Here is a 25,152-nt window from a genome sequence, read left to right on the forward strand (position 1 = left end):
GAGCTCCTCCGTTTACAGTTTTACAGTCTGTTCACGTTTAATCATCCAGGGTTTGTTCCCATCTTATGACACGTGAATAACAGCAGCAGTTTGTAGGAGCTCAGACAACTTACAGACCACTTTAAAACTTCATGTATGATTGTACCAAGATTAGTGGTGTCAAACACGTGGCCCGATGGTGCCATTTTATCATAGTTTGAATGAGGCTTTCCACAAACTGTACCCGTGACCTCCGACCTCTGATCCAGTGTTTGTGGATCATTTGCTGGGTCAAAGTCTGAAATGGAGCTAAAACTTTTGGCGAAGTGATTCCTATAACTCACGAGATTAATAAATCTGAGTAGGGACTTTGGAGGTCAAAGCACTAAATCTGTGACACTTTATCGCCTCATTTCTGTTTAATAATGAGCCATAAATATGAGACTGTTGTTATTAGGAGCCATCAGAGGGATTTAAGGCAGCTGGAAGAGTGAAAACTTTAATTATTTATGTCAGTAAGTCGATGTTTGACTCCCGTGATGAATGAGACTGAACACAGGTGAGAAAATATCCACATACTACTAGTACTACTACTACTACTGTGAATAGTACTAACAATGAGAAGAAGCTGGTGAAGCAGAACTTTATTCCTGAGGTGGAAGAGTAGGGACAGTTGAAGAATACGAAGATGATGAGAAGTTTGTGAAGAAGAAAAAGGAGGAGTAGGAGACTGAGAAGGAGAAGGAGACAGGAGCTAAGAAGGAGACAAGAGATGACTAGGAAAGGGAGGAGGAGGAGAAGTGGCTGGTGAAGAACTTTGATCCAGAAGAGGAAAAGAAGAATTAGGTGGAAAAGAAGGAAAGGAAGAAAGAACCAGGAGGAGAAGACTAGGAGAATGTAAATAGAGGAGAAGAAAAGGAGGTGATGGAGGAGGAGAGTGAGAAGGTACATGGTTAAAGTTTCTTTACCACGTGGTGCGCAGTGTCTCCGTGCACGCGCCTGTGTGCGTGCGCAAGGAGGATAAAAGCGCGTTGGAGGCGCGCGGGAGGCGTCAGGCTCACCATGCCAGGCTGCCCGCCGCTGCTCCGTGTCCGCACCTCCGAGCTGGCGCGCCTCCGTCTGTCGGACTCCCGTGCGGAGTCTTACTGATCCGCGGACGATGCGGCTCCTCGCGCTCTCCTCTCTGCTCCTGCTGCTCCTCGGCTCAGGTATGGAGGCTGTTCGCTGGTGGGAGACAAACCGGGAGGCTCTCTGCTCCTTTTTCTAATGAGACTGATGTGGATTTACTCACATTAAACCTTTATTACTGTAGGAGCCTCAGTCTGCACGCGCGGACTGTGCGCTCCGGTGCGCATGAAACGATCCAGGTAAGTTTAGGCGGAGAGAGAGAGCAGAGCCAGGGGCCTCTCCAGGGTCTGGAAAGGAAGAGAAAAAGACGCAAAAACAGAAATTTTCATCAGAAATAAACACAGAGGATGTTTTTCAGCTGCACGTGCAGCTCTCATGCGGATTTATAACGTGCAAAATGTCTGCACGACTCTTTAAACAGCGATTTTTGAAAATTTAATAACTCATTTAAAAGTATTAAAGTAAAAGTCGCAGTCCTGTTTAATAGAACAAAAGTTTCTGCCTAGAATATGCTTAAAGTACTCAGTATGTACAAAGGTACAGTCGTACATACGTGACATTACTATTGGCTCATTAATGTGTATATCACTTTAATGTTTTAAGTGGACAGCATTTAGTTTTAACTATAAAGCTCAGCATCATATATATTCATATTTAAAACATGCAAATTACTAAATAAACAAACAGTAAATAATAAAATAAAATAAATGAACGGAGTACAATGTGCAGTATAGTTATGATCAAGTTGTCCAGCAAAGAAGTTGTTAAAGGTACTTTTAGTAAAAACCTTCAACACAAACGTAATGAAAGCCTTTGCCACGAGGTGGCAGCATTTTAAAGATAAGTTACATTTTAGAAAAATGTTAAAACAGAAAATGTTCTTGTAATTTTCTGCCAGAACATTGTTTTTTATTCATGTATTTATTTTTATACACGTCTCCATAAATAGTACATTTTAGTAAATTCAGTGCAAGGTTAAAAAAAAAAATTTTTTTTTTCAAGATTACACATTGTACTGCTGTAATCTGAATATCTATGCCTTACAGCATATTCAATAGAACTTAAACAGATAGTTATGTATCAAATTACTTTAAAGTTTTTATTTAAATTCATACTGATTTTATTTGATTATTTTGACTTATTTTGATTTCAGATTAATTTTTACCTTCTTAAGATTTTTTTTCATATTGCATTTTATTTTATTGAGTTCTACATCTTATTTTGCCAAAAATACCCTAAAATATGTTTGCTATGTTTAACTTAATGTTTACCTTCTCTAGCAAGTTTTAACAAATTTGTTTAAATAAAGTGTAGTTAAATGACATGTATATAGAAAACAAATGTATTTAATAAGTTAAAAAAAATTACAAAATTACACAAAAGAACAGATCACAAATGGGAAACAATAAAACAAAATAGATCAAAAGGAAAAAAAGAAAACACAATTGGATAAAAAAGTGATTGTGATGAAGTTGTTCATCCCAACCATCATTAAATTCTTCTTAAAAATATTTATGTTTTGCTAATTTAAAGAGACAATTTCTGTTTTATGCTACCAAAATAAGGCTATGCATAAAAATACCCTGATTCTTGTCCAGAAGTTTAGTTAAAAGTAACGCTGTGCAGTTTTGACTCTGACTCGCTGCACCACCTTGTGGCTGATAGTGGTATTACTGGAGAGTACAGCCTGGCCTTTTTTCAAAATCATACAAACATCTCTGGAGCACATCATGGACATCACATTACAGCTGCTGTTTCTTCATATTTTTCTGCTAGTTTCAGTTAATTTTTAAACAAAGCACATTTAAACAGACTACATTTAAGCTGTGCTTCAGTGCAGTCCTTCAGTAAACGTGCTGGAGTACACTAGCACCGATCTTACTGTGCTGCACCTCTTGTGCAATCCCCACCAAAAAGCCAGAACATAGTAATCAGTTTTTCTTTTGGAGTTTCATATCTTAGTGGTTCGAAAATAAGAGGAAATGTTTAAATAGCATATTATTATGAATAGTATTAGGATGTGTTGTCTATTAGACAGACAGAGGTAGCATAATAACTATTTTACAGGATTAATGATGCATCACATTTTTTCCAATACACCATACTGAATGTTGGTCCAGCAACATCGAGTGCAAACATCAACCTTTGTTTCAAACTGACCTGAATTTCATGTGGAGGTGATGAGAGCTGGATCTACAGTGCACGCTTTCCATGCCTGAAGGCAGCGAGGAGCAAGACCAGGAGCAGGCTCATCATTTTTCCTGCATTCATGGGTTTGTGCACCGTGAATCCATCCCCTGGGGTCAGACTGTCATCGCACAGTTTTACAGTGAAACCCCGAGGTGTCGCACGGAGAAGGAAACCATGTGCACTGTGGAGCCACGTTGAAAACACAGGATTTGAAAAACACAATGTTTGCTCGCCACCTGGACTCTTCCACTTTCAGAAAATGAAAAGTAAGCTTGAGGATCACTGTTCTGACACACTGAAGAAGCACCAGCGCCCAGTATAGTTCGAGTAGAAGTACAAGAAGACAGAAAAACACTTGCTGAAAATGATCCAGAGGTGCCCGAGAGGTTGATTCAGAACAGGATAATACATTGTACATTGTCGTGTTTTTTATCTAAAACGAGGAGGAGAGGCAGCTTTTCCTTAGGGTTAGTCAGCAACATCAGCAGCCTTTCTAAAATAAAAAGTGCACAATAACTCACCTGGTTTTTAGACTTTTTAAGAAGAAAAGGATCCTTCATGGTTACTACCCCACCTCCATGTCCACAGCACTAAAGGAGACGCGTGCAGCTGCTGCCTGATACAAAAAGTCCTGTAACTCATAATTGACATTCTGAGATTAAAACTGCTGAAGAAGAAAAGACCTAGACTAGTGATGTCGTGGCGGTCTTTCATGCTTTTATTGTGTAGGGACAAATGCATGTGCACTTAAAAATGCCGAGCAAGACTTGTATATGGAAGCATGTGTACCCACACATTACATACATATGTATTTATACCTGTAAATGTTCACATGCATGGATATTTGCACAACAGCCAAATAAAATAAAAGAGAAGTGAGTACTTTTACATTTCAGAATATTTCTAGTATCAAATCATTCTCATTAAAGAGGTTGTTTATCTAAACCTGCGCTGCTGCTGCAACATGAATCTCCACTCCAGGAGTGGATTTCGTATTACGGCGGTGCTCCTCTGAACATCCAGTCCAGCCAGTGATCAGGGTTATTAGGATGCCATCTTCGAACAGGCAGGATCAAAGTGTGGCTGTCCGAGAAGATCCGAATGTAGGAGACACACTTTTATTGAGAAACAGTCCAGATGTGGAACAGGCAACACAGCTGTTATTGCTTTGGGTGTTTTCTAGTTGTGTTTTGTTTAATTTTTATGTTTTTTAATTCATTTTCAGTAGGTTTGCTTGTTTCAGTTTAGTTTTTAATGTTTTAAAATCTGTAGTTTATATTGTAAGGAACGCATGTGCTGGAGGCACAATAGAAGGAAAATAGAATAGAGTAGAATAACTTTATTGTCTTATTAATGAGAAAGGGCACAAATCAGTGAATTTATGATAAAAACAAAATAATGGGTGTCAGCCCACATTCATACTTATGCATTTATAGAACTATACAACTATAGAAATACATCCCACCATGTTATTATTCAGTATACTGATTTTTTGGGGGGGCACAAATGACCCTTTATACACCTTTATGATAGCTAGAGGCATCCTATAACCTCATCCTGAGAGCAGTAATTCAAGATTAAAGGAGGCTGTTCATGGTTATCAACAAAAGACCGGGCTTTTCTTAAGACAGTGTGGTGATACAGCTCATCCAATGAAGTTTATTGGAGACAGCAGGAACAGGTATTACATTAGAAATACAGCTTAATCACAGCTTGTAGACTCAAAGTATCAAACACATCCATCAAAGTCTGATCATATAAACTCTAAAAAGCGTTTTAACTCTATGAAATGAAAGTTTTCCACTACTTGTAACTATTTGTTTTTCAACGTTCATAAATTTTCTTGGTCACCCCTGACTGCTCACAGCAGGTGGCCGCCCCTCCCTGAGCCTGCATCTGCCAGAGCTTTTGTCCTTGGAAAAAGGGAGTTTTTCCTTCCCACTGTTGCTAAGTGGTTGCTTAAAAAGGGTTGTCTGATTGTTGGGGTTTTCTCTGCGTTATTGTAGCAACTTTACAACATAAAGCCCCTTGAGGCATCTTTCGTTGTGATTTGGCGCTGTATAAATAAAACTGAGCTGAAATTGAAAATCACCAAAGAGAGGAGATGAAACTGATAGAAAAAGACAAAAACATGAAATGATCCAAAACCATGACTCTTCTTTTTATAGAATTTTTTTTTTAAATAACCTGTAGTTAAAACACAACATGAGAGGAGCCTGAGGAACGAGTCAGTCAGCCACAGAGACATGAGGAGCTTTGTGTAGCCTATACACTTTTCCCATATGTTAATAATCCTGAGGTGTGGTGTTTTAGTGATGTGTAAGACTTGAAAGGTGCTGTGTGACTGATCCCCGTCTCCAGCGTGTGACTCGCTCTGTTAAAAATATATCTTCTCAGTTATGAAAAATAGATTCAGGTCAGCGTGCTCGTGACCTGCACTGGATTTCTGCCGGAAATCTGTTTATCCTTCGCTCCCAGTAAATAAGCCCCCTGAAGGACACTCGGCGTAAACAAGTCAGCTTCACTGTGGAAATGGACAAATATGAGCTATCAAAGGGAGACATGATGAAATGTGCTGCTAAGATAAACGTACCAGCAGCAAGGCAGATAAATAATTGAGCATTATCTGTCACACAGATTTGAAACAGCGCGAGTCAAAGGCAGAATATTTAACAAAGTAAAACTCGACTCCACTTTGAGGTGAAACTTTCATGATAAAGCTGGAGGAAAAAACAGTGTCGAGGACCTTGTTGGGGTGAGTTATCGTGAATGACGGGGTTTCTGTGTGTGTTTCAGGGCTGGCTCTGCAGATCCAGTGTTACCAGTGTGAGATGACGCACGACTGCTCCACGCCAGAGTTCATCGTCAACTGCACCGTGAACGTGCAGGACATGTGCCAGAAGGAGGTCCTGGTGAAGGAGGACGGTAGGTCATGACCTTGGTGTAGCGGATTGGATCTGCGTGGTTATGTGGAGCTTTACAGTAAAACTTTAATAGAATCCCAAACTCAAATATATAAACTAAGAATTCAGAGCGCACAACTGTTCCCCGTGTCTCCAGGCAGGATTAGCGTGTTTGTGTTGGTGGGCGCTTAGGCAGTTATATTTCCTCAGCCGGAGGAAATCTTGTAAACAAAAGGCCGTTTTGAAGTGACGCCAAAGAAACAGTTTGTATTTCTGGCATGTTTTAAGGCTCCCCTCTTTATGCAAAGACAGGAGAAAGACAGCTCTCCAGGCGCCACCGCCGTCAGCTGAAATCAAACTGATCTGAGGTCAGCGAGGACAGGGCCCTCGCCACACTACGACTATCATTAGAGGATGAAATACTTAGCTGCGGGGCAGCTTTCATGGATATAAACTGTGCCATTTTCATGTGAGAGGGAGATGTTTTGCATACACAGACAGCTGTGTCCTTTGTGTGAGATCAGACTTTTCTACACCTCATATCCTGCGAATTATAATCCAACAGAGCCTGACAGATAAACCGCCAGATCTGACGCTTCGGACGATATCAGCTCCCTGCAGATACACTGCTAGCAGTGTGCTGGCCTGTAAGTAATTGAGGTCGTGTGAAAGAAAGAAGAGTTTTATGGACTTGGAGGGGAAATAAGGAAAGAGCTGGAGCGAAGTGGAAAAAGGGAAGAGGGAACAGGAAGTGATCAGCACTGGAGTCTAAAAACACAAGAGGGTGAACAGGGCGCTGTAGGCTAGAACAGGTTAAACCAAATGTTTCAGTTCTAGAAAAGCTGATCAGTTAGCTCAATAAACTCGGAGTATGTTCATCCTGAGTTTATAATGACCACCAATTTAATCCAGTGGACTGACGAGACCAAAGAATCTGAACGATCATGTTTATCTTAACAAAACCGGAGAAAGGAGTCCACTCATCCACTCAGTCATCATTTACCCAGTGGAAACTTCCCTTTATAGACAATAATCTTGAAGTAGGACCAAAATGTATTCAGCTGAAGCATCTCAGGGATGAAAATGATGATAAAAAGATGAATAAAGGTGTATTGGGGGGGCGATCGCGGGTCAAGAGTTGGTAGTTTGTCTTGTAATCGGAAGGTTGCCGGTTCGAGCCCCGGCTCAGACAGTCTCGGTCGTTGTGTCCTTGGGCAAGACACTTCACCCGCTGCCTACTGGTGGTAGTCAGTGGGCCCGGTGGCGCCAGTGTCCGGCAGCCTCGCCTCTGTCAATGCGCCCCAGGGCAGCTGTGGCTACAATGTAGCTTGCCATCACTAGCGTGTGAATGTGTGTGTGACTGAATGTAGTGTAAAGCGCTTTGGAGTCCATAGGGACTAAGTAAAGCGCTATACAAATACAGGCCATTTACCAAGTAACACTGCTGGAAGAAATAACATGATCCTGAGACTTACATGGCACAGATTCAACAAGGTGCTGGAAACATTTCTAAGATTTTGGTCCATGTTGACATGATAACATCACACAGTTACTGCAAATCCATGATGTGACTCTCCTGTTACACCATGTTCAAGAAACCAGTTTAAGATGATCTGAGGTGTGTTATCATGCTGGAAGCAGCCATCAGAAGATGGGAACAGTGTGATCATGAAGGGATGGACACGGTCAGTAGCAACACTCAAGGAGGCTGTGGTGTTTAAACAATGCTCAGCAGGTGCTAAGAGACAAAGTGTGCTGAGAAAACATCCTCAATCAAAGAAACTCTTCTGCACACCCTGAATGTAATAAGTAGTTATTTGAGTTGCCGTTGCCTTCCTACCAGCTCAAAACTGGTCATTCTGATCATGTCTACATACACGTTAACTTGCTGCCACGTGATTGGCTTATTAGAAATTGGTGTGGTGTTAGAAATGAGCAGGTGTCCCTAATAAAGTTTTATGTGAGTGATAGTTTAAAAATAAAAAAAACATTATGCAGTGCAGCCACAGTCCATCGTTTATATCCAGCTTGTGGTTTCAGTGTTTGAAGTTCAGTGACGTAGAGACCCACAGTATCTGTGATCTGCGGTTTCAGGTGCTGGTTGGACATGGCGGCTTGGATTCTCTCCCCCTTATTCAACATGTTTTGCAGCTGCTGTCTTTTCAGAGTTGTGCATTTGCATCGCTTTTGTTCGGCTCACATTATTCGGAATAAAGAATGTGCAACCTTGTTATGAAGGTTTCAATGTCATTTAAAAAGCGAGCTGACACTCTGCTTTGACCGTGTTCAGTAAAGGCTATTCAGACTTGAAGTTAGCAGGAACGCACAGAAAATCCCACAAAAACCCCGCAGTGTTTACATGCCTATCTACTGGTGAGAGCGCGGGCACTAAAGGTCGCTCTCCCTGAGGTGTCCTTCATTTTAATACCCAGTGGAAATTGGAGGCGTGCATGCATGCGGGCGGGTGGTGTTGTTACTCCCTCTCTCTCTCTCTCTCTACAGCTGATGAGCAAACTCAATAAGTTCCTGTCTTTGGAAATGTGGATCCCAATTCAAAGGGCGAGCTCGCTGCACTGTGGTGTCGACAGTTCTTTAATAAGAAAATTTCTGCATGAATGCTCGTGTACGTCCCGGCTTTTATCTCGCAGTGTTATCATTAATGCTGCTCTGCGAGTACAAGGAGGGCTCGGGAATCCGGCTGACCGCACCTTATCGCTGTTTGCAGTGCAATAGATGGATTCACAATAGCACCGGCACCTCCGAGCGACGTGTACGAGTGATAAGAATGAAAATTTGTGCAGCTGTATGATTCTTACACAGTACACTTGCTGTGAGATTTCCGCCACAAGCGTGCGACTTTGCATGCTCCTCAGTGCAGATGTAGGAGCACATCCTCGGCTGGGGCTTGAAGATCAGTGCTTCTGTATCTGGAGGGCGTTAAACAATCATCTGCTTTCTTAAAGGCAGATTAGAAAGGAAGGAAATTTTCAGGCCTGAAGAACAATTTTACACCCACTTCAGAGGCACAGTCTAGAGCCAAAATCTGCTTTTTTTGTTCACCATGACTTTTCTGTAACCAGCATTCATTGTGATGGCAATGATCATAGATTCTGAAAAATGTTCCAGGTTAATGTTTGACCTGGACCTAATAGAAACAAGCATCAATGTTTAAACTTCTTTCTGATAATTCATTGGACGAAGCTTGAAAAAGTGCATTCTGGGTAAACTTTTAGGGCTCATTTTGCCATGTGAGATATCAGCTGCTCCTTTGTGCCTACATTTAGATACCATACTTGTGTTTGTCTGACAGCCTCACGCCATTATACTCCAGTAATTTATCTCATTTTTAACTCTCACCTGATGCCTGCCTTTTGTTTTCCATCATAAACCAATGAAAAGCTAGTTCATGAAAAGGGAAGGACCCCCCACCCGATGAACAGCCCTAAACTATCCCTGTTAAAGCACCAGCAGTCAACAAAACCACATGCAGAGCAAACATCTTTTCCTATGATGGCAGTTTTTTCTGCTGGGCAGCATGAAACAAGCTCTGCTTCCCGTCTTCTATTACTATAATCATCTTTCTCCTTTGATTATGTCTTGAGAAAACATAAAAGGCTGTGCTTTTAGCTTGGAGACGGATGTTTATCGCCCGTGTATTTAAAAAAGGAGATGATTGTCACGCTCCAGTGGGCCACCTTTCATTTCAGAGCTTTCTCCTTTAATGGAGGGGAGTCGATTTACTGTAATAAATGATATGAAAGTGGTCACCCTGCAACTCCTCAGAGGCAGTCTCAAAGAGATGGTAGATTAGTGTAATGGCACACAAAGTCATACCAAAGAAAGTTTGGCATTAAAGTATTTTTGCTGGTGATAGTGATAAAGTATTATAATAATATAATTAAAGGTTTTGATGTGGAAATGTCACAAAAAAAGAAAGTGAAAATACTTCCTTGGAGCTCACTGCCTGCAGGTGGCGCTATAGGGTTTGAGTGTGATGTGTGTAGGGTGACGGGACACCCTGGAGGTCCGACCCCCAGCTGCTGAGGTTAGCTACTGGTATGTGAAATTTCACCGCTCTGGCAGGGAAGCAGCCCAAACTGGTACGTTGACTGATACCAGGTAGATATACTCAGACTTACCTCAACACACAGCTCGGGCTCTGAAACAGTGTCCTGGAAAAGGGCTGGAGCTGCCCTCGATGAGAGGAGGCTGGGGTGGGTCTCCTACTATCCCCTTTGGGTCACTGCCAGTATGTTTACGTTTTTCTTGGTGAATGATAAGGTTGCTTCTTTGGATTTGGTAACAAGTCCTGACTGTTGTTTGCACTTGTTTGCAAAGCAGCAGTCAGGAGCACCCAGTCTTCTTGGAGTTCCTGGTTGTTGTGCTAGAGGATGCCTCATCTGCAACTCCATTGTTGTGCTGGATAACTTCAATGCAATGACAGAGAGACCTGGAGGAACGTGAGTGGGAGATCTTCAATTTCCACCTTCAAGCAGAACTCCAACAGCATTTTGAGGAAGGCTTGAGACACTGATTCCAAATGGAGCGTCTCATTAATCCCACTGGCACTCCTTCCATGGAGGAAGCAGGGGACAAGGGGGAGGTGTGTCACCCATCATTTTGCAGCAAGGTCTCACACTGGTGAGACTGCCATTCAGAGTTGGACTTGCTGGTGTCCAACTCTGAGAAATCTGGAAGAAGACGATTTTTTTTAGTAAGGGGAGAATAATTTTTAGCCAAAGTATGAAAAAGGTTCATCTAAATTATCTCAAATTTGGCACTGCAGTTACTCAGGTAATCAGCAACACTTTTGCCAAATTTGAAGCTGACTGTATCAATGAATGGACAGATGTTACTGGTAACGTTTTGCTTTAAAATATTAATTACACCTTTCAGTAACTAAAATTAGCTATTCAGTTGATTTGCCATTATTTGAGGTTCAGAGAAAGGATTGATTTCTGGCTATCTTGAATAATAATAAAACAGTCCTGTATCACGACTATTAAAAGGTACCCAGTGACTTTTTTCTTTGTAAGTTAATCCAGCTGTAGTGATCAAGACAAGAAAAACAGCACGCTTTTTACTAAGGAAACAAATGGGCAACATTATTGCTTAAAACTGTCTTCAAAAACATGTTTAACAGCCCATAGATGATGATCACTGCTGCGCGCTTTAGTCTTGCCGTCACACTAAACATGTAAAACCTTCACAGAGGCAGCAGACTAAATGAAGCAGCGATGGCAAGACGAATAAGCGCAATTATTCCCCCTCGGATTCCTCTGAAAATCAAACGACAGTGGCTGATGTGTGGCAGTGCAGCACGTTAGGCAGTTGATGAAGGCAGATAACTAACACGTCACCGGCTGAGCACAAAATCATCTTGGTTTTTTTTATTGTTGTTGTTGTTGTTGTGAAGGTTTGATTTCACCACCTGAAGCTGCGGTGTCTCATCTCTGAACAGGTTTTTGAGTTTTATGTGCACAGGTTCAAAAGTAACCATCAAAAAAGAAATTCACTGACAGTATTTGAGTCTGAGCAATTCCTGGATTTCCTGTTTTTGTTCTTTAAAAGCGATACAATTCTGTCCAAAAGTCAAAAGTTTCTTAGGAGAATCACTTTCAGATACTGTTGATTGTAGATAAAGACCTATCTACAATCTTTCTTTTGTCCTCCACTTCTTCAGCTTCCTCAGATTTTGTAAGGACACAGCACACCATGACAATATGTGCCACATTTTGGGGTAATAACTCTTTGTAAATCCTCTTCATTTTGCAAATATACTATTTTGTGTCTGTCAAACTCTATTATCTTAGGCATTTTTCACATATTCAACTAAATAAACTGGAACAAGTAACATGTTTTTGCAACAGGTTGAGAGTAACAAAATCCCTAAAGATACAATTTAAAATGGGTTCAAACACAACACTGGTTCATCCCTTTAGTTAAATACCTTTTTTATGCTTCAGTGATTCAGAGGTAATCTTTCAAGCATCTGCCCCAACAAATACCACTCACACGAATTAAACATGAAAACACAAGATCTTAAAAAGTAAACTGAATCAAGCAAACTCAAAACTAAACTGACATCAAAATGAAATAAAAGTTATTTAATTAATGGAAAAATGTAAAAGTATTATAACCCTAGAGCCCCGATGACTCAGAGCTGTAACACCAGACTAATTCCTTTCAATGGGCCGGTTCAGATTACGTAACGACGGCTGATGACCCCAACCCAGCCACCGCTCATCTCAACAAAGAGACCGCAGAGCATCACGGAGCAAGATGGAGACAATGGCGGCTTCACCCGTGTCTGCCTGATTTCACTGCTTATCTAAATTAGCTTCGGCTATTCAGAAAAGTTAATTTACTGTATCAGAGAAAATGAAATGAGACTGTGGTTACTCTCGGAAGTTTACATTCATTCTGTTAAATCGAGGGAGCGAGGCTGCTGAAGTTTGTCAGGGTGAGGTTTTGTGAACCAGTATTTAAAGGACTTTAAAATGTATTATTATTTCTAAAAGGAAAAATTGCAGGTCATACATTTTTGCACACTGTGTGGTTACTTGTGTAGCTCATGAATTTGGATGTTTTATCACAGAGCAAACTGAGCAGGCTGCAGTGATCCTGAATGGTAAGCAGCATTTGACCACATGTGATGTGGAAGTCTTTAACAGCAGGGAATGAACACCGACCAGCACAATGTGTGTGACGCCGGTGCCTGGAGGAAACAAAAAAGCATTTGCATCTGTATTGTGACTGAGTCTACTCTTTCAGCCATATTGACATTCATTGTCCGCTTCATGTAGTCAAATGTGTGAGGCTGTGTATATATAACTTTGGACACAGCCAGCCGAGCTCGTTCATGACATTTGGACTTTACGTTTTGAAGCCTCAGGACTTGTTAATGGTCAGTGTGCTGGTTGTTGTTGGGTAACAACTGTGTGTCAGCCAGCCAAGTAGTAAAAATGGGACACTAACTTCTTTGTAACAAGGAAAAATCAGTGGTTCCATTGAATATTATTTAGTAAAAAAAAATTTTTGCTGTTGATGAGAAACTGGTCGTCCAGAGGTTGAGCATGCGAAAGAAAAGCAGTTGCACATCTTGCTTCGCCGGAGGCAACTTATCTCCAGAGCATCGCAGACCGACTTAGCCTTCTGCTATTACTCATAGACAGGTTGCCAAAGGTTTGCAGACAACTGCAAACAACTGGAATCAGTGTGTGAGTGGTTGCAAACTAATATAATGACGAACAGTACTTGTAGCAGCTGTCTGTGTTGGTGACATTTCCAATAGGGGACTCAACACCAATCGGTTAGTATCTAATACACTCAAATATAAAAGGCTGCTGAGTGCCTCATTCTGCAGTTTAATCATCAACCTGTGGAGGAACTTCTGAATTTCAAGTCTGTGGTTTGACTCTAAATGTAATTAGTTATTAGACTGAATTGAATTTCTGTTTACTCAAAGTATGCAGATACTACCACAGTTCAGCAATGTACCGAATCACAGCACAGGATTATCACAAACAGACTGCATGTACCTGCCAACCTGATTCAATAGCAGACTGATTCCACCTTACTCCTGTTTTGCTGTCTTGACACACAAAAGATGCTTTGAAGATAGCAGCTAACTGCTCTGGTCCCACATCTTTGTTCGTATGGCGTTGCTAGCAAATTGCTGCCGTTGCGCATATATTAAATGGAGGATGATGACTTTGTTGTGCCAGACAGGACCTCCAACAATCACTCGCGTTTTTTCCTAGCAACAGAGGGTGCCAGGTGGGGTCAGTGATCTGTCTGTGGGCTGCAGCAGATGGTTGCCCTCCCTGAGCCTGGTTCTACCAGAGTTTTTCTCCCACTGTCACCAAGTGCTTGCTCAGATGGGGTGGTCTGATTGTTGGGGTTTTCTCTTATTGCAGGGTCTCTGCTTTACAATACAAAGCGCCTTGAGCCAACTACTGTTGTGATTCAGTGCTATATAAATAAAACTAAATTGAATTAGTGATAAGCTAAGCAACAGACTAACTTACATCCACCTGTTATATACAGTAAATGAGATGATTTTCATAGGTTGTTTTAAGGTCACATCTTGAAGTATCTTTGGGCAAAATGTGGAACCACAAGTTACCCCAGATGTATTTATCAGTGCATGGAAAAGTGCTTAGACATAGATAAAAGCACTATGGAAGTACTAGATCCACTTGTAATCCACTGTATATGGATGGACCACTAATGTCAAGGTTGTAAGTCATACAAAATGCTCACTTTCTCTAGACTTCATCTTCTTCTACTAGACTTCTGCACACCTTTGAATTTGGTAACTACTTGATTCTACATCCTTCACCAAAAATACCTGCTGTGAAATTCCACCGTCCCCGCTGACCATTTATCTCGATGACATCTTTACTTCAGCTCGTATAACATCCGCTATCTCATTTCACTGCCTCGTCTGGTTTGATTTAAATGGACAATAAACTCTATAGAGCAGACTCACATCACTCTGTCTCCAGTAAGGAACTGTTATTTTGCACATCTCAAGGTCACTGGCAAAAAAACCCAAAACAAAAGCATTAGCGTTGATCCTGTTCTGTGCTTCTTTAAAGTGTCAGTGAATCGCTCTTTTTTTTGGTTAAAAAGTCATTTAGAGGAGTAGCTGAAGGGTTTCCAGACACTTATTGGATGGCTCGGTCCTCCCTGTGCAGCCAAGCATGCTGATTCTCATTAGACTTCTTCTCTCTTCATCCTTTCACCCTTTTTGCCATAAATTAACTCAACAGCATAATTTAGACTGAAGTGCTGAATCTTTGGATCCCCACGCACAAATTAAACGAAATCCCACCCAGGCGCTTCAGATGTGATGGAGTGTTTACCTGATGTGCCGCGTGAGCTTCATTATGCTGATATCTGCTCCTGAAATGTGGCACATCAATGCATATATTCTCCACGCTTAAAGCTACTACATACCGAGTGTAATCAATACTCAATACTCAATTACAGAGCATGATGTCTATAAAGGACTTGTTCAGAATTTCAACTAGAAGAGCCCCCCTGACTGTGTGTGAGCTCAAGGTAATCGATAAAACATTATATTATATATATTATATATTAGTTATAGGTTAGTGGGCAGTTTTGCAATTAAACAAGAAACCTCTGTGATCTGTAATAGACTCTGACTGCTGCTCTTCAACTTTTTTATTCATTAACATGTTTAAAAATAAGGAACATAAAAAAATTTGGTGTACAGCTGCATTGCTGCACTGAATCAGCTCATCAACAGCAACTCGTTATCTCACAGTACAATCCAGGGGTATCTTATAGCTACAATTTAAATGTATAACATGCTAGGAGATCTCCCACTCTCTTGATTTCTGATTTCATAGTAGGCTGAGGGAAACTTCTATTTATAAATAATTACGGACTGCTAACATGTTGCTGTCATTTTGAACTAATCTTTGTCAATGAACACAATTTGCTGACTCAATTCGACTCAACTGGCTGCCAGATGGTTGTTTTCCTGTTATAATCCTATTGAACACAAAGGTTGCTCAGTGCAAATGTATTATTTAAATGTAAATTTCTAACTATGTAGGCAGCAACATGTGACTGTCACTGGTTTATCACAGTTAATTGCTGTATTATTACATATAAATTTAATGTAATTGCCAACTTGACCCAATATGATCTGTTAGCTGACTGCTCATCTTATGGCACCGTTTATGGCAGGTTTCATTGACAGTGTTCATGTGCTTGACAAAAAAAATGTTTTTTGTAGCCAAAAAATAAATAAGTTAAGTGAGATAACTTCATCTTATCAGGTTCGAAAATGCAACTGCCCAGTGACGTTGTCTCAGCATTCAGTTTACATTAGCCAAGAAGCTAGATAACCTAATTAAAAAATCGCTAGCAAATTAATATGAGTAACCTAGATTGGGCTAAAAGCAAATCTAAATGGATAACATATTTATCATATTCTTAAATTAAATAAAGAAAATATTTTCCATTTTTTCCAGAAGACAGTGTTGGTAATTACAACATTTCCCCAACATTTTAAAGCTATGATATCATAACAACATGATTGGTCAGTAGCAATGTCATGGACCTTAACTCAACCTAAAAGTGTTTTGTACTCTATGGGACATTTTACCATAGACTACAATAGGATCAGATGTCTTTTTGCACATGTATCACCCACTTTCACATTGGCTGCACAAGATCTGCTCTTCCTCCTGAGCTACAGCCACCCCAATTTTTTATTTTTAATTTCCATTTATCACGCTTTATAAATGCTGATACTGACATATCAGCAAATAGCTAATATTGGCTGATTACACTGTCTCACTGATAAATCAGCTTTGCAAAATGGCTTTCCTTAAATGGGGTTTCTAGCTGTCCTCATTGAACATGTCTAATTCTGGCTCCACGCTATGATCATTGCAAGCCAAACTTTATGCGCCATGGATCTATTAAATTTTGTTAGGCCATTAAGCCTGATGTATGTAGACTATAACACGGGTGGGGGTCCAGATTACAAAATAAAAGTAACAAAGAAAATAAAGCAGCAAGAATGGCCCCATCAACATCAAGATAGTTAATGTGAGTGACAGATCGTCTTTATTGAACTTTAAATGAGAAAGTTAAAAAGCTCCAGAGATGAGAAAAAAATCAGTCAAAATCTGACAGGGTGTGAAAAAATAATAAAACCTGAAGCCCGATTAATGAAAAACTGTGAGTGACATGTACAAAAAAAAGGGTTGATCTAATGATTGCACACAGAGGGTGGTGACTGGTCTGGAGTTTAAATAAAGCTTCTAGATGAAGGTATGAATGAAGATGAAGGAGCTGAAGAGGAGTTGAGGCTAGCACACCAATAAAAAACCTGTGACTGAAATGAGAAAAACCATCACGTTTGTTTTCTTTGTCAGTAATATCCCACTTTTATTAACGCTCATTTTCCCCTGACTGAACATGTTACCCACTGTTTCCATCTTCAAATTACTGCTCAAAATATTAAAATAAAAAAAGACATATTGACTCTGTTCCTCGGGTCCAAGCATCAAAAAATGACTCATCTTTCTAACATGCTGCTGTTCCTTGTCCGTTAGCTTATTTATTTTTTGGCAGATACACGCACCCAAAAACTACTCAGTCATCATTCTTGACCTTGCCAGGTTTTTATCAGCACTATTCATATTTAGCATGGCTTGAAGCTGCATTTTTAAGTAGCATTAGAAACATACTAGACCAGGCATGATGCTAGGAGCTCAAAGCGGGTGGGGGGGGTTGTGTATAAAGTTGCAGTGAGATCAGATCGTAGAACGGGACATGCTCTTGAAGTGTTTCTGAGGTTACAAACACTCTTTTTTTTATTTTTAAACAAAAAATTTTCTGAGTTTGTTTTAAAAAATATATCCGTCCACATCCAAGTGTTGTCAAGACCATCTTAAAGCAGCAGGTGGCGATGTAACTCCAACCGTGAAGAAATGTTGACCATTCAAAAGTCCTTGTCCACACTTTAACACTGAATCCAAGTTTTCCAAACTCTTAACTCTGGCAGAAGTTTTCAGGGATCCAAAACATCAAAAACAAACAGCCAAACGCATAATAAAAGCTATATTTACCAAAATAGTCGTGTACGTGTAGACGCATCCTGGCATTAAGAATTCCAAACCCAAGTTATAAAGACAGCTTTGAAGATTATCCTGAACTCACCATGTCCAGTAGTTCAGAAAAAATCTATGCCTTTAACCTGTCATATTAAACGTCATTTAAGGGGCACAGTACATGTATTGATTTCTTTGGTCAACAATTTGAGATCCCAGTTGTAATAGTCATTGGACCTTACTGGATTCACACCTTAGCTGTAGAACTAAATCCTCACGCTGACGATTTATAATCAAACTGGTAATTTGTTAGCCAAAATATGTGAATGAGTAACAACACCCACAAAATATTTAGCAGTACTTGCAGAAGGGTTCCCGATGTCCAGTGTATAAAAAATTGAAGGATGCACAATTTAAATGAGCAAATCCAGACCCTTTTCTTTCCAAGATCCTTTAGATCAGCGGTCCCCAACCCCCGGGCCTCGGACCCGAGAGTTGAGGCTCAGGTGTGAAATGTATAGTTTTCAGGGCTTTTATCGGTTTTCAGCGTTATTTTGTTATCGTTTTTATCGTTTACTCGGTTTTCCTTGGTCTTTTCACGTGTGTTTCTTTTTTTCGGTACCGGTACTACTTTTATTTTGTTGTATTTATCCGCGACACCTTAAAGGCCGGTCCATGAAAATATTGTCGGGCATAAACCGGTCCGTGGCGCAAAAAAGGTTGGGGACCGCTGCTTTAGATGATGTCCTGAGCGTTGTCAAAAATGTCTTTAGCTTTATCGGAATCTATTGAATTGTTTGTTAAACCAACGGGCTCAACCCCTGGGCCACGGACTGGGAGTTGTTTGGTACGGGGCTGCAAGAGTTGAGGCTCAGGTGTGTAATTCATGGTTTTCAGGGTTTTTATCGTTAACTCGGTTTCCCTGGGTCTTTTTCCATGTTGTAGTTGTGTGTCTTATTTTGAAAGAAATATTTACGTGTTACTATAACATTTTAGGGTATTTTAGCGACACCTTAAAGGCCGGTGCGTTAAAATTATTGTCTGACATCAAACCGGTCCGTGGCGGAAAAAAGGTTGGGGACCGCTGTGTTAAACTATATGTCTGTGATATTTAAGGACTTTATCATTCTTTCTTCCATATTTGGTGGTGGCTCCAATAAAATTTAAATTTTGGTGGCCATTAAGTTGCGTACTGGACATATGTTGAACTTGACCATGTACAAATACAAATGGAGAATGTAACATTTCATTCTCATAATGATGATGACATAAGTATAACATATAAAAATATTAAAAGGTCTGGGATCTATGAAATATTTTCTTTAAATATGCAAATGTTAGTAATTGCTATTTGGGAATGTTCGTGTAAAGATTGTCAGTTTCCATTTCCCTTGTCGCACAGTGTTATTCCAGGTTTGTTATTCCTGGTTTTTAACACTCCAGCAGCTAAAATTCAAAATATAAACAGGGCTTCAGTCAGATTTTAATCTGCAGGCTTTGTGAGAGGATGAGACCTTTCCCTCCAGAGCTCTGTAACATTTCACACTGTGTTTCCCCTGGATTAGTCTGCACCTTCGGGGACCTCCACTGATATTTGCAGTGTAGAAAACATGGAAGGATGCACAATTTAAATGAGCGTACAGATCTTTGGGTGTTACTACACCTGCATCAGTTTCACTTGGGTGGAGAGAGGAGTGAAATATTACAGGGGTTACTGGAAGTTCATGTTCTGATTTCTAAATTTCTTTAAAAGAAAATGTCACTAAAATGTTAAAGCCTCCCCCAAGTAATCTCACAAACACCTCTGACTTGTTCTGGATAAATAAATAACGTGTCCGTGTATACAGCGAAAGAATATGTGGAAAAAATTACCCTCTTTTATTCCCCTTGGCTTTTATTGCAATGTGGATTATTTTGTTTTTATAACTTCATATAAAACTGTGCCTGAAATGCTTTTCAGAAGAACTTTAAACATCGAATGCAGTCACTTGAAATGTCTGTAAATATAGTTTTAAAGATATTTTATTATACTGGATGTATTTATTGTGAACTGGACACTGCCTCAAGGTCGAAAACGTTCTCTCATAAAGTGCTCCTTCACAAAACAAATGAACAAGCTTGGATGGAACTCTTTACAGTCTGATACAATACAATCTAATAATTCAATGTGCTTCATTAATTTTGATTGTTAAATGTATTTAATGCTTTCACTGTCAGTATGTGAACATATTGTACAACACGTTCTCTTAGAGCAGGTCGTGAGATAGTCACTGTTGATTTGTCTTTCTTCTATTTTTGTGTGTTCGTGGATGCGATTTTTTAATTGTGCAAAGTTTTTATCTTTTAAAGCACAAAAATTCAAAATTTATACCCATGAGGAGTTGGTGGTGGAGCAAATATTTTTTTAAATTATCACTAAAAACTACTTTGGGAGATGTACGCACACAAAACAACTTGGATTTGGAAATTTTGAAAAAAAAAAAGTCTGCTTTGCTAGGTTTGAAAAACGATTGTAGTAGTTGCCACTTCTGTTTAAAGACTTTCTGTGGTTTGGTTTTCATGATCCAACCAACTACGATCTGTCTTTTCTGGCTGGCTAACATTTTCCTCAGACAAACTGTAAGACAGCCACAGACACATAAGCTGTCTCACTTGGCAAAATACTGTGCCGAGTGCTTTTTTTTTAAACTTATCTCATCAGTTTTAAATTATTTTGTATGCTTACATTATGATCTAATGGTCAACAGATTCACATAACCTAGCTAAGTTAAAGCGAGAGAGTCAAACAAATAGTCTGATCAGGATCGGAGGCTAAACTGCTGCCAAAATCCTGAGAACAAATTAAAGTGCGTTAGCTGGCCAAATTATTTCATTAGCTAATGTGTGCTGTGATATTAACGATACTGTGTAATACTAACATTTCATCTCCAAAATGTTGGTCAGGGAATGACATCTTCTTACTAATTCCATATTATTGACCACACAAAACAGTTCTCTATACATTTCACCCTTCGACCTCTAGTTTATGTTTTAGATTTGCTGCATGCAAACAGTATATATATATCTTCATAATCAGATTTTCCTATACAATAATTTAAACACCTCATCAACGCTGCTGGTTGCTGGCTTTTCTATATCAGTCGCTGGTTACTAATTCAAGTGAAAACAGATGTTAAAAGGAAAAAGTACAGGCAGTAATTTATTAATTTTTGTTCACAATTGCAGTTATTTACACACTTGAAGATGTTTTTCAAAGACGCACAGGACAGCTAAGTGTAATGACTTGGCTACATTAAGAGTTGTTTGTAAAAGAGGTGTTGTAATCATGTTTTCCTTCAAGTAGATGAAAGAACAAATTCCCAGTTACCCATCTCCATCGCAAGCTTTAATCCTCTCATTACGAGCCTAATGCATCCATTTATGTCCTCATTTCAGGTGTGCACTACCGAAAGTCCTGTGCCTCATCTGGAGCTTGTCTTATCGCCTCTTCTGGTTACCAGCAGTTCTGCACCGGGAAGCTCAACTCGGTCTGCATCAGCTGCTGTAACACACCGCTGTGTAACGGACCACGCCAGAAGAAGCGACCCCAGCCATCTGCTGCCATCACTCTTAACACGCCACGGCTTTCTGTGCTTTCCTTCAACATCATCATCCTACTTTCCTCTATCCTGTGCTGACAGAACTTTCCTAAGATGTGCGTTGAAACAAACTGAAACTGTACAAGCTCTGCCATACATGCTTTGAAATGTATACAAGAGAAGGCTTTTTACAGCATTTGTTCTTGAGTCCCGGCTTTCTGTTGCAACAAAAACGACACAATAGTGGACAAAGTTATCGCCATGTGTCATGTCGTGAATATGGGTAAGATGTGGTGGATAAAACGGCTTCCAGCAGAGGGTTCATGAACGTCTGCAAGGTGGAAAAAGGCAAACAGCAAAGATAGCATGTGTAATTTCCAGAATAAATCTCTTATTTCTGCTCTATGCTCTATGAATAGGAAAAAACAAGTTTTGCAGTGTATTCACCAACTGAAACAAAACATGTATGACATCTCCCAAATGAACATGACTTATTTAACCTCTTGGCATCTACCATGTTGTTAACAAACCACTTAGAGGTGCGATTAGAATTGGGTTGGAGAAGAGGCTGTTACCTTTAAAATCAGTTCTTTTTATGGGGTTTTTGCCTTTATGTTCTGTTAATTTGGTATAATTTGAACTAAACAGGTTCTGATTCCACATAAAGTTCACTAGTGACCTTTTGGCATTGAGAGGCTATTGGTAAATTAAATGATAAACAAATATAAAATAATAGAAAAACATTTTTTTAATTTTAACAACCATTTCAGCCTCTTAGCAGGTGTTTTACAGTGTTTGGCCAAACAGAAATTTGATAAACACCTTTGAAGAAGGCACAAATTTGCCGTGGCATCGTTTCAATTAACATTTATTTCCTTCCGGATTTTCATTAATCATTTTTCCGAGATCTTGTATTGATGATGGCAGAATCACTGAAGTCCTCTCCAGCATATCCCAAAGATTCTCAGTGGTTTAAGATCTGGATTCTGTAGTGGTCAATCCATCTGCGAAAATGATGTCTCATACTCCCTGAACCACTCGTTAATTTCCTTAAGCCTACACAGCTCTTTGGTCCTACTCCCTTGAGTACTTTGGGGGTGGAATGCTCTGACTTCACAGAACATTTACCTGATTGCTGATCATGATCTTTTCCAGCCACATTTCTTCATTGGAGATGACGGTTCACCACTGTCCTCCAAGGTTTTGTTTTGTTTGTTGTTGGGGGTTTTTTAACACATTGGACAATACTTAGCTTATTTGACTCTTATACTTAGCATTTGACCCTTTTGAAACTGAGTAACATTATTTCCACAACCACGGGATCTGTCCCCAGATGAGGTTGGTTAAGAAAACAGAAGCTACTGGCTCCAGTTAGGGTTGTAACTGTAACTGTTGCTGTACTAATTTTCCTATTTGCTTAGTCAAGTGGCTTTTTGTTGGCCAGGTAAAATAAGACCATTATGCAGTAAGTATGTAGTAATAAGGGTTGCTAAACTTGTGACTGACCAGGACAATAAGAATAAGACTTCAAAGAGCTGGAGAGGTCATATAAATCTTCTCAACACGGCAAGCCTTGACTCCACTTAAACGTCTAAGGTTCGCTGTACCTGAAATTTGTTCCCATGTTGAGTTTATTTTAAAGATTGAGATGAGCAGTCACTATGTGGGAAACATCTATGTGCAAACTAATGATACAACAATAAAATCTGCAAATATTTACTTTGAATTTAAGCAGAAAAAAGTAATTACTTGATTTAAATTTACTTTATAAATTTAAATACTGCACAGCTATGATGAAGCTCAGGGTTCCACCTGAGGATGGCTGCTCTTTAACAAATGGTTTAAACTTTAAAACTGTGACTCTGTTTTTGACCACTGTGTGACGTATACAGAGTGATTAATGCTGTTTTTGTGTTGGTAATAATGAATTAGTTTTCAATAATGAATGAGGTTATTTAAATGCGCGCACCCCTCTCTTTTTGGGGATGCTCGTATGAATCCTGCTGCTTTAGGTCAGTGGTTTTCAGACCTGTTCTGGCATGCCCCATACCCCACAATTTTTTACAACCCTCAACATGTTTATCTGAATAAGTATATTATGTAAATAAAGGTAAACATAGCATTAGCATACTCTTAATTCCAATTAGTTTCATTTTGTATTTTCCCCTGGTTCTACAACCCACAGTTTGAGAACCACTGCTTTAGGCAAAGGTGCAAATATGTGATACCTTTTAAAGACTTCTCAAATAGCTGCAAGCAACAAACACAACTTCAGATCCTCGGGATTCTCAGCAGTAATGTCCTGACCGAATACTCCTGATGTTTCATGTATGAAAACCTCTTAGCTAGTTTAGGCCTCTAAATGAAACAAAGTAAAAAAAAATGAGACACAAAGATGGATGCAGCCACTGTGATGTGACCAGTTGGACTGCATATGACCCAGTGTATATTTCTTTTTGGCTTTAATTTTACTGTAACTTACAAATTAAAAACATTTTGTATTCAGTATGACTTAAAAGTAGCCACTGAGGCCATACTGTCATCAGGAAATCGTTTTTTACTGAGGTCATAGATCAGAGGTCAGAAACCTGTGGCTGTTTTGCCCATGTCCAGTGCCTCCCTCTGGGTTTGATAAAAAATTAATCTGTATATGGAAATAAATATAATAAACACAATGTGATTGCTTTCGCTACCAACAGATCTTTTTACTTAAAACAAATATGATTTTCCTTCACTTCACAAATGTTCTCTTTAGTGGTTAATAAAAAAAATAAGTAACTAACTAAATTTTTATTATCCTAGTTCTATAATGTTATAAATTCAACATGAATGTGGCATTATTGTCATGAAAATGCAAAGTTAAAAAACCAAATAGTCATACAAAGTAACTGCAGACTTGTTTTAATTATTTATACCTATTCATAATGTTGATATGCTCGTTTATGGCTCAGCTCCCTTTTGATAATAAATATTGCTGACCCCTGTCATAGATCAGGGGAACAGAGGGCCATTTTTTCATACACTTCAATACAGTGTGACTTCTTTTTCCAGTCAGCCATTAAAAATAATGCCGCTTTGAGGCACGTTCTGCCCTTTTCGGACCTATTTAGTCTATCCTGAAACCTCAATTCCTCGTTGAAATTTGCGTTTTTGTGCCATTGCCTCCTCTCTGTGTCTGCCTCGCTGCCTAACGATATCAAAAACAGTTGTGTTTGTTTTAGGAAGGGACCACTTCACCCAATTTGTTTATGTAGTTCTCACTGTTTCAGCCACGCCTCTGTGTTTTGTGCTCTGTAATGTTTACAGGAAAATGTTGGCACTAAAATGTGGAAAAATTGTGAGTGACAGTTCAGAGGGTGCAGTGTGTTTATCACTATAAATAAAAAGCTGTTTTTGTTGGTAATTATCTTACTGTCACAGTGATTTGGAAAAAAGGAGGACAGCACCAGCTCAGCTTTCTAGGCTGCTCCAAAAAATATCCCAAATCTAATCCAGTTGACTGTGAGATGCAGTTAAAAGCCTGTTAAACAATAAAAAAATTAATTAAATACACTGACTCTACTCACTGACTTTACTGAAATGTTGTCAACTGTGTACATACAGGGATCCACAGACAGAAACATATACTTTAAGTTAATCAATGTTTTTGTTATAGTGCATATAAAATCATCACAGAGGTATTAGAGCTAAGATGAGGCTGTTCTCCTTGGGATAAAGTCAGACATGGCTGGACATTCATCTCAGGAGTCGGCAGGTAGCTGCATAGATGACTAG

General features: G+C 39.6%; 1 protein-coding gene across 1 annotated transcript; it reads left to right on the forward strand.

Moving 5' to 3' along the window:
• The first annotated feature begins 1,053 nt into the window (after positions 1-1,053).
• Positions 1,054-24,926, forward strand: LOC120730906 (ly6/PLAUR domain-containing protein 1-like). The gene is made up of 3 exons (XM_040027495.1): positions 1,054-1,187; positions 6,094-6,222; positions 21,236-24,926. The coding sequence occupies exons 1-3, from the start codon at positions 1,139-1,141 to the stop codon at positions 21,475-21,477; spliced, it is 420 nt and encodes a 139-aa protein (XP_039883429.1). The 5' UTR covers positions 1,054-1,138; the 3' UTR covers positions 21,478-24,926.
• The last annotated feature ends 226 nt before the right edge of the window (positions 24,927-25,152 follow it).

This window comes from Simochromis diagramma, unplaced genomic scaffold, assembly GCF_900408965.1.
Source record: "Simochromis diagramma unplaced genomic scaffold, fSimDia1.1 OVJJ01000343.1, whole genome shotgun sequence".
Classification (NCBI taxonomy): domain Eukaryota; kingdom Metazoa; phylum Chordata; class Actinopteri; order Cichliformes; family Cichlidae; genus Simochromis; species Simochromis diagramma.